Here is a 19,566-nt window from a genome sequence, read left to right as displayed (position 1 = left end):
TGGATTAAAAGCATCTATCTGAAGGTACAAGTGGTTTGGGGGGGGTCAGATTGTGGGTACAGAGTCGCTTTAAATGTATGTAAAAAGGAGGCAGTATACAAATACCCATTCTTTATAGCAACATTCCCAAACCTTTACGGTTCAGGGAAGAAAAATAGCGCTGCACCTCACACCTATGGCTGACACTAGTGCCTCTCGGCTGCATAAAAAAACATCAGAATTTTGTGTATGAATTGATCAAGCCACAGTGCCCCATGTACCGCGTGCAGGTATTTCATACACATGGGTCCCTACACTAAGTCCACACTGTGCCGGTCAGTGACCACCACCCCCGCAGGTGTGCACATGCAGGGAAGGGAGGCCATGGAATAGCCCTGCAACCCCCATGCCACAGGACCAGACCCAAAATGCCCCCCAAGAAAACTCCCAGCCAGCACCGCTGGCGGAGGAAGCTGCCCCCAAACAGCACAAGTCTGGATAAGGTATTGCACTCACCAAACCTTTGGTGTCTCTTCATATATGTAATAAATAATAGTTGACATTCAGATTTATAAAATTTATGAAATCTTAAGGTTTTTTCCCCCCGAAATAATCGTCATGGAAAAATGTCTTTATGTCACAATGACAAGTACATATGTCTGAGCTCTGTAACATAGACAGGGGAAATAAAACAATGACACCTTTGGTTGCTGACACAGAAATTGTCTGACTTTTATGATAGATGAAACAGGACCAGGACCAGAATGGGAATTACACTGATGCTAAAATGTTTCATTTAGATGTCCCTTTCTGTACGTAGAATATTTATCAGCATGAAAGCATTCATTGTTAGAAGATTATAGGCAGGGTATTTGAAGCTTAAATCTCAAAACAATGCATTATAAGCGTTCAGGAACAAACATGAGTTTAAAAGAGCGCTGCTGGATTCACTATACTTTTATACTTCAAGTAAGTACACTTTATGTGGAAAACTTATATATGCCTATTTTATTCTGAAGAGATATTCTCCAGTATAGTATCGGTATGTTCTCATTTGCAACAACTGTAACCTAGGACATACAGTATGTTTGTGTTCATTCTTATTAGATTTTTATAATTTTATATATTTAATGTCATGTTACTAAATGTTTGCAGCTAAGTTTACAAGTGGTCAATTTATTTGCAAAGTTTCTGAAAAGAAAAAAAAATCTGCAACCCGTGAGCGCAAATGTTGATGCAGATTTTGATATAGATTTGTCTGTGGATTTTTCCCTGGTGGATACAGACATATATATTTATATAACAAGCATTTCTTCAATTGATATGTCATAGTTAAAGAATTTGCATTTTATTACTAATTGTTACAGTTTAGAACAGGGTATTGTCACTTGTCTTAGCTTGGATACACCCATAAGTAATAAATATGGTGTATAGTTGCCAGTTTCCTTGTACTTTCTTATCAATATAGGGATCACTTTACATAAGTAGCATTTCACTCCTACTTGGAAGCTGATTTATCATCATCTCTGTAAGTACAATGCTCTTCTTTTTAACATTGCTTTTTCAGAAGAAATGTTGTAATATAATATACCTCTTACCATTTTCATTCATATGTCATGACTTATGCTATTTCTATAATATATAGTGTACAACAGTTTTTAAGTGTGCCGTATTACAATAACAAGCAATGAGTTATTCTTATGTATACCAATAAGTTGTAAAGGAAAGTAGCCTCATACAGTGCACTACTATAGACAGTAGCCTAGGCTGATCGGGATACTTTGCCTCCTTCCAGCCAGTCCATGCTTTGAGTTAAAAGAAAAATACCCTAATACAAATATATAGCAGAACAATTATATGAAAATCTTAGACATTATAGTCAGACTTTGCCAAAGGCTTTATATTTGACTAACTTTTTCATGTTAGCTATAATGACTGAGGTCAATTACACAACATAAGAGTGGTTGATACTTGAGATCAAAGTATCAACCACAATATGGATTTTTCTGGCTAACACTGTACTATACTATTTTTTTCTACAACATAAGAGGAATGAGTGCATAGGTTGCATTGGTTTTAGAGAATCCATAGGTTTATTTATGTTCTTTAACAATTGTACACTAAGGTACAGAGCTATTCCACTATACAAAAAAAAAATTCAGCTTAATGATGTATATGATTGAAACAGTCATTGCATGTAACTGCACATCACAGTTGGGTAGTGAGAAAAAAGACTCCAGACACCAGTATAGTGTCTAATTGTTTTATATTCCGCTCCAAGTCATTTCAAGCCTGAATCCAAACCTACACTGGTTGTCCAACATTCCACTTTAATTTTTTTCCTCAAACTCTTAATAGTGTTTTGAGAACACTGACACTGGGTTTTCTATGTGATCACTTAGTCTAATTCAGTGTCTGTTAGATTTTAATGTGATATGTGCACATAAATAAGCAAGCAATCAGACACAAGCCAACAAGGCCTACTGCCTTAGAACTGTTAATGGATCTTATAAGATCACTGCAGGGAAATCATTCTCAAAGTTCATGCTTGAGAGACCTTTCCCTGTTTTGTCCTACTGGATTTGGTTGTGAGGCACAGCTCTGTACATTTTATAGTGCCCATATCTGGTATCACAACTTCCATTAACTTGCATAGGTCTGCAGAGATCTCCAGTGTACCAGGTGCAACAACCATGAAATTTACAGTTTTGTGCCTGGTATGATGAAGAAAATATAGTGCTCATCTGGTAAGTAATGCAAGTTGGATGCACCCCCAATATAATATTAGAAACAGAATCATAGAAGATTGTCAGCAGAAAAAGACCACTGGGTCCATCTAGTCTGCCCTTTTAGTATTTTCTTTCTTATTATCTTAGGATAGATATATTTTTATCCCAGTCGTGTTTAAATTATGTTATTGTAGATTTACCAACCACCTCTGCTGGAAGTTTGTTCCAGGTATCTACTACTCTTTCAGTAAAATAATATTTTCTCACGTTGCTTCTGATCTTTCCCCCAACTAACCTCTCACTGTGTCCTCTTGTTCTTGAGCTCAGTTTTTTACTAAAAACACTTCCCTCCTGAACCTTATTTAGTCCTTTAACATACTTAAAGGTTTCAATCATGTCCCCCTTTCCCTTCTTTCCTCTAGACTATACAGATTCAAATCTTTAAGTCTTACCTGATATGGTTTATGCCTCACACCCTCCACCATTTTTGTAGCCCGTCTTTGGACCCGTTCTATTTTATCAATGTCCTTTTTTAGGTGAGGTCTCCAGAACTGGACACAGTATTCCAGATGTGGCCTCACCAGAGCTCTATACAGCGGGATCACAATCTCCTTCTTCCTACTGGTTATACCTCTAGCTATACACCCTAGCATACAAGTTGCTTTCCCCACCGCCTGGTTGCACTGGTGACTCATTTTAAGGCTGTCACAAATCACTACCCCTAAATCCTTCTCTTCTGAAGTCTTTTCCAACACAGTACTGCCGATGTGATACTCGGATAGAGGATTCCTCCTCCCCAAGTGCATTATTTTACATTTGGAAACATTGAACTTCAATTTCCAATGTTTGGACCACTAATCTAGCAAAACTAAATTATTTTCCATATTACTGACACCTCTAGGAATATCAACCCTATTGCACACTTTTGTGTCGGCAGCAAACAGACAAACTTTACCTACCTTCTCCTATGTCATATGTCATATTGATGGCCTATCCTTAGGTTACGCTATTAACATTATATCCTTTTAATACATGGTTGAAATTTCTTTGCTTCTTTTTTTCATAATGTCTGACCTAGTGACTAATCTTCTTAGTACAATATTGGAATAACAGAAAAGTCTGTAGTTATGATTTTCTATTATTTCTCATTTGATCAATACTGAAATTCCAACAGTAAAACAATAAAACTTTATTGGTCACTATGTGTGAGAACTGCATGTGAGTGGTTAAAGGTGATTCCTTAGAGAAACATTAATCAAGCTCATCTATTTAAGGTCATCCTGGTTTTTTGTGTTCATATAGACAAGTGGAACCAGCACACCAGAACAATGCGGCTTTTTCTCAGTTACCTATGGATGTACCGCAGGCTTTTACTGATTGTGTTAACACCAATACTTCTTTTACCTGTACCTCTCATCATAAGAACAACAGTAAGTAGTGTTCTCTTTCTTCATTCCTGCATTTCCCCTTTGCACTCTTATTTACAGTAAAGTGTCAGAAAACATTGCTCAGTAATCAAAAAGCACATAGGGGGACATTTATCAAACTAACTGCGCCTGTTTTAGTCTAATATATCTAGTTTGCGCTTAAAATAAATTTAATATGAATTTATGAAGCTTTTTTTAGACAAGACTATCCAAATTAGATGCAACTTTTTGAATTAGATTTTTTGTTGTTAATTAGATCGAAAGTGCGCCAGAATTCTTTTTTAGCTAAATTTATTAACTGCTCAATTTTTCAAAAAGTCGCATATATTGGTGCATCGCTACGTCTGCTCCGAACCAGGTGAATTTATTAGACTAATTAAAAGACTATTATTTTTAAGGCACATTTACTATGCTATTAGACAATTTACATAAATTTGACTAAACACATTAGATTGGAAATTATGCCAAAACATCTTTGACAAAATCGTGTTTTTAGATTTGTTAGTAAATATCCCCCATAGTTTCTTTTACGTTTTACATTTATACAGCAAACCGCAACCCAACACAGGAGGACCTTTACATACTATAGTTTGTAAATTACATTAGTGTGTCTACACTGTCTTTACTATAGGTTCGAGGAGCTCTGCTTGAACCTTAACTACTGTAGATCATATATTAGAGAATAAGCAAATTGTAATTTTCAATTTATATAGTCAATATTGCATTTGCTTTCAGTAGTGGGATTTTAAATTTCCATTATGTTCCCTCCATTTCTCATTATGTTCCTTCCATTTCTCAGGAGCACTTATGGTTTTTCAGGGCCAGCAAGATAAATTCTCTTGCATTATCCTGCAGTATATGGTCAGCTGTCCATTCAGTTGAATGGGTTTGCAGAAATTTCTGTGTGTGGTACCAAAACAGCCCAATTCAGCTGAAAATTCCAGCAAATCAGTCCTGTGTGAACATACCTTTAGGCTGCGTTCACACTACGTATATTTCAGTCAGTATATGTATATTTCAGGCAGTATATTTCAGTCAATATTGCAACCAAAACCAGGAGTGGATTAAAAACACAGAAAGGCTCTGTTCACACAATGGTGAAATTGAGTGGATGGCCGCCATTTAATGGCAAATATTTGCTGTTATTTTAAAACAACGGCTGTTGTATTGAAATAATGGCAGTTATTTACTGTTATATGGCGGCCATCCACTCAATTTCAACATTGTGTGAACAGATCCTTTCTGTGTTTTTAATCCACTCCTGGTTTTGGTTGCAATACCGACTGAAATATACGTAGTGTGAACGCAGCCTTAATCTACTAGTACAAGGAAATATTTCCATCAGTAATTTGGCTCTCTCTTTATTTTTGACCTCAGACCACAAGCTGGTGCAAAACGCAGAGGAGGTGCACATTTTTGTTCTTAAGGCTATGTTCACACTACGTAAAACTATGGCCGTAGTTCTCGCCGCAGAACTACGGCCGTAGTTTTGCGGGGTGGAACATAACCTTACTTTCAATGGGATCCTATATACGCTCCGGCCGGGATCTATGCGGTGCCACAAATAACTGAAAGGTCAGTTTTCTGCGGCCGGAATTCGGCGAATTCCGGTGAATTCCAGCCGCAGAAAGACCTGTCAGTTCACACAGTGAAGCGAGCAGCTCCGGCTGCTTGCTTCACTGTGTGCAATGGGAAGCTCTGATGCGGGCGCGCGCTGATGCGCCCGCATCAGAGCTCCGCGGCCGAAAGATCATCCGTCCAGTACTTAAGTACCGGCCGAGATGATCCGGCCAGAGACCGGCCATTCCGTGACCCGGCCGGGGTCACGGAACGGCCGTTCCCTTACGTAATGTGTGAACATAGCCTAAAACTTATTCTCTTTGTCCCAATTCTGGTTTCAGCTTACAAGTACTGATGCAAATACTGACTAAAAACAGGATTATAATCACACTTTTTAAACACAACCTAAGGCCTGTTTCACCACGTTTCTTTGTATACATCTACAATACTGATCTGAAATATGGACATATTACAGATCAAATACCATCAGTATTTCATTAGTACTGCTTAGTATTACACCCGTATTTCTGTACATTAAATACTTATGGGCTGTATTTTAGGCAGGAAATATGGCTACATTTTGAAAAACACATACAAATTAGGTAAAAGACAGATGAAATACAAAGCAATATGGATGCAAAACAAGACACAACGGCGCTGCATGTTCAAAACATAATTTTTGGGTGGCAAAGGTTGGAAAGAACACAAATGCACGCTCACCTGGTAAGGTCGTACATGCTTAGGTACGACACTAAAGATCGCTTTGTGGGTATTAGAGGCTAGGCTGCCTTCCACCTTCCGAACACCCTCCTAGGTGCCGATACAAGTTGATGCGGAAATAGAAAAATAATAGATTCTAATTGGCACCAGAACACCTCTTTCAGAACCTGATTTTCCTATCTTGGATAAACACGTTGCCAGGCACTCACGGGACAAAATACTTCTTTATTAGATAGCAATGCATTGCATTTCGAGGGTCCACCACCCTCTTTATCAAGCATAAATTAGCACATACATTGGTCTACTTTATAGTGAAAACGTAATGGGTGACCCGAAAGTGAAACCAAGATTTTCCATGATGTCACAAGTTCATAAATAGATACATTTTCTGCAGCCAAACACCAACATGTCTGGTAGTGCACAGACAGGGAGCCGGATTGCAGCACAAGCAACACCCCAACTCCTCCAAGCTTCGCACCCCGCTGGAGTCCGATGACAGCATTCTCTCACACTGCCATGTGTATATGGTGTATATAAAAATTTTTTTACATTTAACTGGATTAAAATGCATAGCTAATTAATCCTTAGGATTATAACTAGAGATGAGGGAACCTCGAGCATGCTCGAGTCCATCCGAACCCGAACGTTCGGCATTTGATTAGCGGTGGCTGCTGAAGTTAGATAAAGCCCTAAGGCTATGTTGAAATCATGGATATAGTCATTGGCTGTATCCATGTTTTCCAGACAACCTTAGAGCTTTATCCAAGTTCAGCAGCCCCCGCTAATCAAATGCCGAACATTTGGGTTCGGATCGACTCGAACCCGAACCCGGTTCGCTCATCTCTAATTATAATCATAACATCTTACCCAATATCATATATACAGAATTCCCCCGTCATGATGGGAGAATTCTATATATGTGAATGAGAAATATAAAATGTGAATGAGGAATATAAAATGCAATATCCCCTTAATGATTTTTGCTATTGCTAAGCACTTTTTTTTACCAAATAGCAGCAGGGCCTACATTTAGCGTTTGTCCCCCCAAGATGTTTATAGGGAGGTAAAGATGACAGGAAAAGTTTCAGGTCTATATACATAGTGGCAGTTATTTCTGGCATATCCCCCCCCAGTTCTTCAATAGAAATCCTAAGGTCACATGATATGGAATCACTTGACTTAAAGGGAACTGTCACCATAAAAGTGTATCTAAGCTATCAGCATCATGTTATAGAGCAGAAGGAGCCGAGCAGACTAACATATATATATATATATATATATATATATATATATATATCTACACACACACACACATATATATATATATATATATATATATATATATATATATTATAAGAAAATATTTATTATCATGTGAAATTTATTGATTGAAATGTTCAATGTTTCCATGCTAGATTGTCCAGACTGGACTGCTCAACACAGAATGGTATACAGTATACTGTATCTATATGCTCAGTTTTTCCTGCTCTATAAGGCTATGTTCACATACAGCATAAGGCTTTGGTCACACTACGTAAGTTTCGTAATTATCACGGCCGTTGTTGTTGATTTGCATATACACATAGTATACACTCCAGCCGGGATCACTAGCGGCCACGCAAGAAACTAAACCTGTCAGTTCACACAATGGAGCGTGCGGGATGCGCCCGCATCCCAATTCATCAGAAGTGAAGATCAGGGATGATCTTCTCTGACAACGGCCAGTGTGAGTATGGCCTAACATTGTTATACTGGCCAAACACTGGCAGGTGTTTGAATGTTCCCGCTGCCGTTAGAGCTTTGACAGCTGCAGGAACATTTATTTCCATACAGCCCATTCGAGGAATGTATGGAAATCAATTGAGCACTGATTTCCATACACACATCAAGAATGCACAGACTGCATCTACGTGTGCATGGAAGATTAATAACGGAAGCTGTTCATGGAACAGTGGCTGTTATTGATATGATCATTCTTTTTCACAGCCGCACTGAACAATGGTCGTTGTCGGTGCATTGTGTGCATGGAATGGACAGCATTGCATTGATTTCAGAGCAATGCCACCCAGGCTGAAAAGTACATTGTGTGAACATAGCCTTACATGATATTGATCATAAAAAAGATAGAAATGCCTATAGTAATTTACACTAAAATGAGAATATGGCAGACAAAAACTCAAAACAAAACCATTTTTTTTTGTTAGCGTTTTGTGTTATATGTTTCACAAAGAGAAAATGTGGCACTCACCGAGCTTCTAGCTTGGTGAGTGCCACAATGTTTTTTGCAAACCATAAAACTAGGACTTATGGTCAGTAGCCAGTGGTGTCTCCCCACCGTCTGATTGGAAGACAATAACTGAACTAGTAGTGCCAGTATATTTTTACCCTTGGTTTACTGTATTCTAACTAGTGTTGAACAGACTTGCCTAACTGTTGGGGTTAAGCTACTTTTCCCAAACGCAAACTCGTTGAATTTTACTCCAGGATCCTGGAGGATTTCACATAGTATACTTTTTTATTGTATTGCACAGTCTGCTGCACTAATTCATACAGCAAATAAATTGAAAAGGGCAAAATGACACTCAGCCTTCCATATCATAGTAACAATGCAAAGCACCAAATAGGCATTCCAAAATCACAGAAATGCTGATTATCCTTCCATTCCTGTCACTGCTTGATTGACAGTTAGCTTTTGGCTCTAAGCCCTGCCTCCAAATCTCCTTCTCGTGCTGTGTATACAACCTATATGCAGGTGTAAGATTTGGAAACATGGCTTAAATTCCAGCTGACTGTCAATCAAGCTGGGGTAGGGATGGAAGGGAGAGCGAGGATGGCTATAGCCTTCAGAACTTCAGGGGCTTCGGAATCCTTCTTCAACACTTTGCACCAGAGAATAAAAGCAAGTTATGAAAGCACAGATTGCCTTTAACTACGGAAATGTCCCTGAAGATTTCGGTCAGTGGTCAAAGGTTGATCTCAGTAAGATCTTGAGAACTCATAAAGAACAATCCAAAACAATTGTAAACTTTATTATTTATTTATTAATTAACCAAGGCTGCATTTGGTAAAAGAGTACATGCTATAACAAGTAGCAGATACATTTTTCCCCCTTAAAACATATTAAAAAGTTCCTTTTTATCTTATAATGCACTTTTTGTATATACAGTGAAAGAAATATTGTAGGCAATGCAAAAAAAAAAAACAAAAAAAAAACAAAGAAACATGGCGTCTGTTCTATTGGCATTTAATAGTCCCCTGGTTAGGCAATTGTTTTCAATAAAGACACATGCCCAGGAACAAGCAAAATGTATCTCCATCAAAGAAACAACTTACACTGGGCGATTATTGCTCAAATAGGCCAATATAGTCTTGTTTAATCCAGCCAACGCTCAGCCAAAAACTAGCAAACACTCATTCCTTGGCTGATCGTGTCATTTTAGCCTGCTCATCAGTAGCACATCTCCCTGTGGAACAGTTACATCTAGTGACTCACAGGTGACAACAAACCAGACATTGACCTGTTAATCTGCTTCTAGCCCAGACTGTCATGATGACTTCTTCCAGCCGTGACCTGTCTCTGCAGAGTTTGTCATCCAGGCATCTTTGAATCCTTACTTTTACAGCATCACCTCCATACATACTACACAGGATTAGTTTGTTACCATTCAGAAATGGTAACATGGGACATAAGTTTGTTCACACAAAATCAGAGGTTATTCATAAAACAAAATGTTTGCAAAGTTGATAAATTTTTCATATTTGAAATGAAAAAATGAAGAAAAAATATCTTGGAATAATCCTCCTATTTATAGGACACCTTTAAAGAAGCAGTCCCACAATTTGTTTTATTACTCATTATATAGCTAGTTGGCTAATACTGTACATATAATTCAGCTAGTACTACCGTATTTAGTTGATCCTTTCTATCTGAAAATTCTTGGAATGATTTTCTTCAGTTGGGTCATGTTATCTCATTGTGACCTCCTATAGTCTCTTAGCTTATTTAGAGGTATCTGTAACGCCCGGAGTAGTGGATCCACTGGACCGGCACCAGCGATGGCACAAACCTCACCAGGGAGCGGAGTCTAAGGGGCCGCTGGTTTTCACCAGAGCCCGCCGCAAGGCGGGATGGACTTGCTGCGGCAGGCGACCCCCAGGTCGCTACCCCTGGCTTGGTTGCTGGTGTCGGCAGGCGAGGCGTGGCAGGAGATGGCACAGGCAATAGTCTGCAGATGAGAGAGCACGTGACAGGCTGGACACGGGAACAGGTGGAGTGACAGGGGAACAGGAACCAGGAACAGGGACTTGGGACCAGGTAACGGACAGGACACAGGAACAACAGGGAGCTGGGCCAAACGCTATGGGAAGCATGTAGAGGCTCCAACCCAGGGAACAGGGCAAGCTGGGATTTATAGGGGAGTGATTAGGTGCAACTACCAATTAGGAGCGCACTGCCCCTTTAAATCTGAGACAGCCGGCGCGCGCGCGCCCTAGGAGGCGGGGACGCGCGCGCCGGCCGGCACAGCGGGAGACAGGAGCGTGGAGAGGTGAGGCGCCCCCCGGGGCCGAGGTGATAGCAGCGCCGGGTCCCCGACTATGGACACCGGCTGCTGCATGGGGCAGGAAGCGGTCGCGGCGGCGGCCCGGAACGCGGGACGCCGCCGCGGCTGTGACAGTATCTAGTGATAAGGATTATTACAGTGTCCACCCAGCAGGCAGAGATGGTCCTGGCTCTAGCTGCCTATGTGATCCTGTGCTGGTACATCATAGGATTAATAGCAGATTTAAAAGGGAGAGGATGCAGTTTGCAATCTGAGGCTATGTTCACACAACATATGCAGTACTGTCCGAATGATCTTTGCAGCCGCAGAGTTCTGATGAAATGAATCAATGAATAGCGGCAGCAGAAAACTGTCAGTGGTTTGCGGTGCCGCTAGGGATCTCGGCCGAAGCGTATACTTTCATAATAATCACGGCCATTGCATAGTCCTGTCTCTGTAGTTTTTTTTACTACTGGCAGGGGCTAGCTAGGATTCATGGGGCCCCATAGCAAGAAACTGTATGGGGCCTCGTAAATCCTGTAACCAATCCCCATGCATATACTCACATGACCCGAAGGAGGATGGTGCCAGGCAGTGTCTCTGTCGGGGGAGGCTGGAGAAGTAAGTTGTAGGCTGGGGGATGTTGGGTTGCCGATGGGATAGCACCAGTTAGCAGTGCCTGCAGAGCTGTCATGAAACAGACAACAACACAGTAAGGCTATGTTTACACACCGGCAAAGTGGTGTTTTTATGTTGACATTATTCTATAAAAATGTCCGTCATTGTAATGATGTGTAAACATATTCTAATAGTGATGGTGAGTGTGCACTATGAGAGCAAAAAAAAGTTGTGGAGTGCTTCTTTAATGATCTTTCTTATTTATTTATTTTTTCTAAATTTATATTGTACATTTCTGCTGTACTCTATATGCACTGTGACTTGCTTTTATTCTTTGATTTTCTATCCAAAACAGTTGAATACCAGTCCTAAATATATCCTGTTCACCAACTGCACAAAACACTTGCTTACTTAATGCTTATCCTTTCAGAATATTTTAAGCAAACAGAAATAGACAAAATAATGTCTCATATTTCTGTTTTCTGTGTACAAGTTCTAATTTTATTAGAGCCTTATTGTTGCCGCATTATGGCCAATATACAAAGCAGTTTGTAGAAGATTCCCTAAAATAAACATTTTATTGTAGCCTTATCTAACATCATGAATGCCTAGACAAGATTAGCTGCCTAATGAAAATGTTAATCTCTAAATCTCTAAATAAACAAGTTACTTAGTACGAGGGGGCATTTGAGTATTGCAGGCTATCTTTGTGAAGTCTCTTGCAGAGCAACTTTCCTATGTGTTGGAAATGTAGCTTATATTCTGAATACATTTATAAATTAAACCTGTTGGCTAAGATTGACCCATGCCCCTATTGGTCTACTATTTTGTCTACTTAGATAATTTGATGTGGGGAGCCAAAAGCTATGGAAGACCTCCAACATGTATTCTCCCTGTTTTTGCTGTTGTATTATTAGTCTTATACAACATATACATTGTAAGGTTAGGCCCCGTTCCCACTGAAGAAAGGTAGCGGAATTCCGCGACGGAATTGTCCGCCGCGGAATGCCGTTAGCCTCCGGCATTCCGTGGCGGACAATTCCGTCGCGGAATTCTGCTACCTTTCCTCAGTGGGAACGGGGCCTTATACTGTAACTGAACTCATACAGGTGAAATTATCTGTAGTCTTCAGTTTTTTATGCTATACTGAAAAATAAAATGTGTTTTTTATTGTTTAACCGTTCCATATTTAAGAATTAAAACCGGGCTGTTGGTATGCAGCTACAAACAGTGTAATAGCAAAAATAATTAAAAAAAAGGTACCTAGTTGTAAGGCAATTCCGAGATGTTTTAGTCAGTGGTATAAGCAAACTGCAATAAAAAGAGATGGGAGAAGGAACATAAAGAAAGATGTAGGGTTAAGGGTTGTGTGAGAATAGGTGTTGATAGTTTTGGGAGAAGCATGAAGGGTGTATAGTACTTTGGATGAGACACTGGGAGAAATTATATAATTCTTCATTTCTTTATTCAATGTTTTGTATTTTATTGGTCTTGCTTTATCAGTTCCCTTTTTAAAAGTTACTTTCTCCTATGATATAACATCCTTGCTACATTATTCCATCCCCTTCTCCCTTTTTATGGGGAAAGGGGAAGGAATTAGATGGTCAGTAAAACAAAGAAGCTAAAAATACTAGTTCAGGCCAGTTTCCCATGAGTGTATTACGCCTGTATTACAATTCATTGTCCCGGCTTGACCATACATTTAGTTATTTAAACTCATAGCATCATAGAAATGCAAAAATGCACCTGTAATATGGTGGAAAGTAAGACGTAGAGGGGCTGGTCTAAGGGTCCATTTACACAGAAAGATTATCTGACAGATTATCTCGCAAAGATTTGAAGCCAAAGCCAGGAATGGATTTGAAAAGAGGAGAAAGCTCAGGCTTTCCTTTATGACCTGACCTCTGCTTATTGTCTGTTTCTGGCTTTGGCTTCAAATCTTTGGCAGATAATCTCTCAAATAATCTTTCTGTGTAAATGGACTCTAAGTCCCAATCATCATGATTTCACCTGCATGTGGTGTCCAATTATTGGTTAAACAGCCTGATATCACCCTCTGTAATAGGACCAGTGAACAGCCAATAAATGAGCAAAATCTTGTTCATTGGTTGACTGCATAATTCTGGCATGTTGAAAAACCATCAGCCTGCAGATCTCTCCATGTAGTAGGGGACGTGTGGCCAATGGATAGTTAAAGCAAAAGATAGGGATCTAGAGATTGATATCCATTTATTTAAAACATGTAGAAGAACTAAGCAGTATAACACAGTAGAACTGTGCTGCAAAAAGATACTGTTAACCCTGAGGTGAAAACTGAACTTTCGCATGCATCTCTCATTGTTCTAACATTGATTTCCTGTTTTCTGGTTGCAGGAAGCACAATGTGCATATGTACTCTTTGTTGTAGCAGTGTTCTGGCTATCAGAAGCTTTGCCTCTTTCAGTGACTGCCTTTATTCCTGCTTTAATGTTTCCATTGTTTGGGGTACTACCATCCAAAGCAGTAAGTGCAAACCTCTTTGTGTTGGTCATTCTGTCTCTGTGATAACTGTGTGAAAGTGAAGTGGACAGTGTTGTAAGGTATTACAAAAAGAAATACAGTCATAGGCCACAACCAAACAAGGTCCTTGTTTGGACATTTGATAGACTTTTTTTAAGGGTCGTCATTTTGCATCCAAGTGACAGCAGTTATTTTATTAAAACACCATTATTTGTGGAATAACAGCCCCTGTTTTGCAATAACAGTCGTTATTTCGACACAAAGCGACGGCCATCAAAAAAAATACTTTGGTTGGTTGTGGCCATATAAAATGTTTATGTTGTTGCTTTTTTTTATTTATCCCCTCTTCTGTGAAATATACCGCTAAGTGAGTGTTAAAACACAGCAGCAAGTTCCTTGCATAACTCACAGCTTCAGAAGAAGTTGTTCTGTGCTGGACCTTCAGATTCGGTCCCCTAGAAGGGCCAGTTTGACCACGTCCACAAAACATACTTTATATTAACAATGGGATGCAAAGCAGAAGCTAAAGTGGACCTGTCAGCAGGAAAACAATGGTATAAATGAGCAAAAGGCTAGATAAAGCTAGCGATTAGGATTCTGGCAACACTTTTTATTTTTAATACATTCCCTAACTAGGGGTCAGTCCTGTCTCTGTAGTTTATTTACTACTGGCAGGGGATAGCTAGGATTCATGGGGCCCCATAGCAAGAAACTGTATGGGGCCTCGTAAATCCTGTAACCAATCCCCATGCATATACTCACATGACCCGAAGGAGGATGGTGCCAGGCAGTGTCTCTGTCGGGGGAGGCTGGAGAAGTAAGTTGTAGGCTGGGGGATGTTGGGTTGCCGATGGGATAGCACCAGTTAGCAGTGCCTGCTCCAGCTGTCATTGTTTGGGGGGGCATACTGATGGCAGGGCGGGAGGTGCAGGCTGTGGCCACTAGTGTTATCCTGTCACTGCCGTGTGGAGCCACTGTCTCTCTAGGTGAGGAAGGTGCTGTTAGTGAGTGAGCTGACAGTACCACCCACTAGTACCATGAGACAGACCACATGTTTTGCCGATGAAGGCCTGGGCCCCCCTGCCCCATGGGCCCCATAGCAGTCGCATGATCTGCCAACATGGTAGCTACGCCATTGACTACTGGGTTTCTAGCTGACTCTCATATCCCCAATCAATTAATGGAGGGGAGGGGATTTAGCCACACTGAAAGCTGCGGGCCTGCCCCCGATGCTCCTTTCCATTGCACAGGAAAAGAAGGCGCCAAGCTCCTTATGTAAAAGAGAAAACAAAAAAAGCAATGTACGTAATGGTACATTTGCTTTAAACATGCCTACTGAAGCTGCATAAAGAGTTATTACTAAAATGAACAAAGAAGAATTCTAAAATAAATGTATCATATTAAATATGATTTTTCTGTTACTAGTCCTATGTTCACTGACACTTACAAATATAAAACATGACAAAGAATCTTTGTCGTTTGACAGGATAATTTAACACACAGATGTAAAACCAGACCTTCAGCTGTTACAAAACTACAATTCCCATCATGCCTGGACAGCCAAAGCTGGTTGATGGAATGACTGCTCAGCCAGTCAGTGACTGTTGCAGTCACTGATTGGCTGAGTGGCCAGTCCATCAGCCGGGAGGGTCAGTAATTGTTCAGGGTGGCCCTATACACGCTAGACTGACAATAGACTAAAGTGTATGGGGGCCTTTACAGTGCAGTCCATCTTCTGCAATCAGAAAAAGGAGTGCATGCCTCTCCTAGTTCTATCTAATGACCCTCACTAATTAAGTCCAACAGCACCAAAGCACAAAAGAAACTTTATCTAACGAAGGATGCTGGTAAGACCACAGTGTGGGCACAAGAAGACTTGAAAGCAGGAAAATCCAAAAGCATCCATAATGAAGTCAAAATTCAATTCGTAATATGGTAAAGCAAAGTAGCAATGTTTCAACCCAATGGGTCTTTGTCAAGTACACACTTTTTGAATGCTTGATAAAGACCCATTGGGTTGAAACATTGCTGTACTGCATTATGTAATAAAGAATTGAATATTGACTTCACTACAGTGGCTGTTGGACTTTCCTGTTTCTCATATCTGTGTGACATGTCATAATGTTTTAACATGTGTAAATCATGATAAATCAGGTGCACTCTGCCCCTGCCCATCCACCAATCTACAGTGGTTTGCAATAAATTAGAATATCAACAAAAAGTTGTGTTTTTTTCCAGTAATTTAATTCAAAAAGTGACCCAGGGGCGCATTAACTTTTATATAGGCCCCGCGCTGTTCACCAAGCATGGGCCCCCAACCCCACTGTAACTATGAAAGCACTAGCGTGGTGCTCATAGTACTGGATAGATAATGTCATAATGTCCTGATTTGTGCAAAAAATTAAAAAAAAACTGTGATTTTTTTGCAAATCATGTCAGAACTGTAGCCAGGAGACAATACACCACTGAAAGTATGTCTTTTTGGGTGGCCATGGCCCCCCCAGGAGCTCAGGGCCCCAGGCTACCGCCCGAAACGTACCTATTATAATCCGCTACTTAAGTGACCTCATATATTCTATAGAGTCATTACATACAGAGTGATCTTTTTCAAGCGTTTATTTCTGTTAAAGTTAATGATTATGGATAACAGCCAACAAAAACCCAAAAGTCAGTATATCAGAAAATTAGAATAATATATAAAACCAACTGAAAAAAATTTTTTTTAACACAGAAATGTCAACAAAATGAAAAGTCTGTACAGTAAATGCCGTCAATACTTGGTCGGGGCACCTTTTGCATGAATGACGGCATCAATGCGGCGTGGCATGGAGGCGATCAGCTGATAGCACTGCAGAGGTGTTATTGAAGCCCAGGTTGCTTTGATAGTGGCCTTCAGCTCATCTGCATTGTTGGGTCTGGTGTCTCTCATCTTCCTCTTGACAATACCCCATAAATTCTCTATGGGGTTAAGGTCTGGCGAGTTTGCTGGCCAATCAAGCAGTTATTCTGTGGTTAGTAAACCAGATATTGGTACTTTTGGCAGTGTGGACAGGTGCCAAATCCTGCTGGAAGATGAAAATTCCATCTCCAAAAATCTTTTCAGCACAGGGAAGCATGAAGTGCTCTAAAATTTCCTGGTAGACAGCAGCATTGACTTTGGTGTTGATGAAACACAGTGAACCTACACCAGCAGATGACATGGCTCCCCAAACCATCACTGATTGTGGAAACTTCACACTAGACCTCAAGCAGCTTGGATTGTGCCTCTCCACTCCTCCTCCAGACTCTGGGACCTTGATTTCCAAATGAAATGCAAAATTTACTTTCATCTGAAATCAGCCCCTTGGACCACTGATCAACCATCCAGTTCTTCTTTTTCTTGGCCCAGATAAGATGCTTCTGGCGTTGTTTATTGGTCAGGAGTGGCTTGACACATGGCATGCAACCCTTGTAGCCCATGTCCTGCAGACATCTGTATGTGGTGGCTTCTGAAGCACTGACTCCAGCAGCAGTCCACTCTTTGCGAATCTCTCCCAAATTTTTGAATGGCATTTTCGTTACAATCCTGTTAAGACTGTGGATCTCCTGGTTGCTTGTGCACCTTTTTTTTCCACACATTTTCCTTCCACTGAACTTTCCATTTATATGCTTTGATACAGCACTCTGAGAACAGCCAGCTTCTTTAGTAATGAACTTTTGTGGCTTACCCTCCTTGTGGAGTGTGTGAATGACTGCCTTCTGGACATCTGTCAAGTCAGCAGTCTTTCCCATGATTGTGTTGCATACTGAACCAGACTAAGGGACCTTTTATAACACGTTTTTGGCTGTAATCCATAATCATCAACTTGAACATAAATAAACATTTGAAAAAGTTTACTCTGTATGTAATGACTCTATAGAATACATGAGGTCACTTTTTGAATTGAAATACTGAAAAAAATTATGTTGATATTCTAATTTTTTGCAGACCACTGTATATACTTTGATACTTGACATTTTGCCATCTGATCTGCACTCCACACGATTATGGGTGGTACCCATTCCATGGTGTTTTTCTCTAGAACTATAAATATAACCCACCGTGGGACCATTTTTATATGTGAGCTGAAATTATTTTTAAAAGCCTTAGAAAGTAATTGTTCAGTTCTTAGGTACATGTTGAGTCAACATAAAGATCATTTTGTATGTATTTTGTCTACAGATTGCATCTACATATTTTAAAGATTTTCATCTCTTGCTGACGGGGGTGATTTGTTTAGCAACCTCAATAGAGAAATGGAATTTACACAAAAGAATTGCCTTAAGGATGGTGATGCTGGTGGGAGTAAATCCTGCATGGTATGTTTTATATGACAATGTGTAGCTGTAGCAGGTATAAAAAGACTTAAGTGACAGAACTGGGCATATAATTAACTATATATATGTATATATATATATATATATATATATATATAGAGAGAGAGAGAGAGAGAGAGAGAGAGAGAGAGAGATTTTTATTTCTTTTCGTGATACATTGCAATGTGTTAAATGACCCCTTGCAGGGCTGGGTGATTAAAACACACTATGGCATGTCTGTGTACTTGTTGTTACACACAGATATAATATATATGCATATATATATATATATATATATATATATATATATATATATGTGTGTGTGTGAACTGTGAATCATTTTTATTTTTCATGTGTGTTCTTGTCTATAGGTTAATGCTGGGATTTATGTTTAGTACTGGATTTCTTTCCATGTGGCTTAGCAACACCTCCACAGCTGCTATGGTGATGCCAATAGTGGAAGCTGTAGCTCAGCAAATCATTAATGCCGAAGCTGAAGTTGATGCCATGCAAATTAATTCATCAGACGGCATTCATAATGAAGTATTTGAACTTGACGGTACATACTATTTCCCACTTATATTTAGTGTTTGCGTTTAATGCTATTTGTTGCATCTTAATCAGTCTGTTTATTACCTTCTCACTACACTGAACCATTGTCTGTATCATTCCTTCTATGGCTCTAAATCACAGGTTTTATGATGATGTAAAGAATATAATGATCACATTATTCACTCTCTATTGATGGCATTTATAAGATAATATTGATAAATCCCATTGGAGATTAACTAACAAAGCGCAGTTTCCTGGCAGCTACACACATAATATACCGTGGTAAACAACACTTCCTATATAATTCACAAATCCTATCCTTTGTGTTAATGAATTACAGAAAACAACATTGAAATGGATACAAAATGTGAACCAGAGAAACATGTTAATGGGTAAGGGTCAGAATTTACCAGATTCTAGTACCTGTCCGCTACTCTTTATTTCTGTCTAGCACAGCTTATATTCATAATAAATGTTTCTTACAGGTATAGTAATGGGGCAGTGGTATTGTACAACAATGGGAAATGCTTGGTAAGTTTACATTTACACACCACTAAACATTGTTTAGAAATTAATACTAAAACCTATATAACATGTTGGACAAGC

At 39.7% G+C, this 19,566-nt stretch overlaps 1 protein-coding gene across 1 annotated transcript in view; it reads left to right on the top strand.

Moving 5' to 3' along the window:
- The first annotated feature begins 4,010 nt into the window (after positions 1–4,010).
- The window catches only part of SLC13A1 (solute carrier family 13 member 1), a 57,124-nt gene continuing 41,568 nt past the window's right edge, over positions 4,011–19,566 (top strand). Inside the window, exons 1-6 of the mRNA XM_069976626.1 lie at positions 4,011–4,138; positions 13,948–14,076; positions 18,275–18,411; positions 18,780–18,967; positions 19,301–19,352; positions 19,446–19,491. Coding sequence (XP_069832727.1) covers positions 4,037–4,138; positions 13,948–14,076; positions 18,275–18,411; positions 18,780–18,967; positions 19,301–19,352; positions 19,446–19,491 — 654 coding nt within the window. The 5' untranslated portion in view covers positions 4,011–4,036. The remainder of the gene's footprint in view (positions 4,139–13,947; positions 14,077–18,274; positions 18,412–18,779; positions 18,968–19,300; positions 19,353–19,445; positions 19,492–19,566) is intronic.

This window comes from Dendropsophus ebraccatus, chromosome 1 (assembly GCF_027789765.1).
Source record: "Dendropsophus ebraccatus isolate aDenEbr1 chromosome 1, aDenEbr1.pat, whole genome shotgun sequence".
Classification (NCBI taxonomy): domain Eukaryota; kingdom Metazoa; phylum Chordata; class Amphibia; order Anura; family Hylidae; genus Dendropsophus; species Dendropsophus ebraccatus.
The sequence above is the reverse complement of the archived record's forward strand: the minus strand, read 5'-3'. Positions and strand labels throughout refer to the sequence as shown.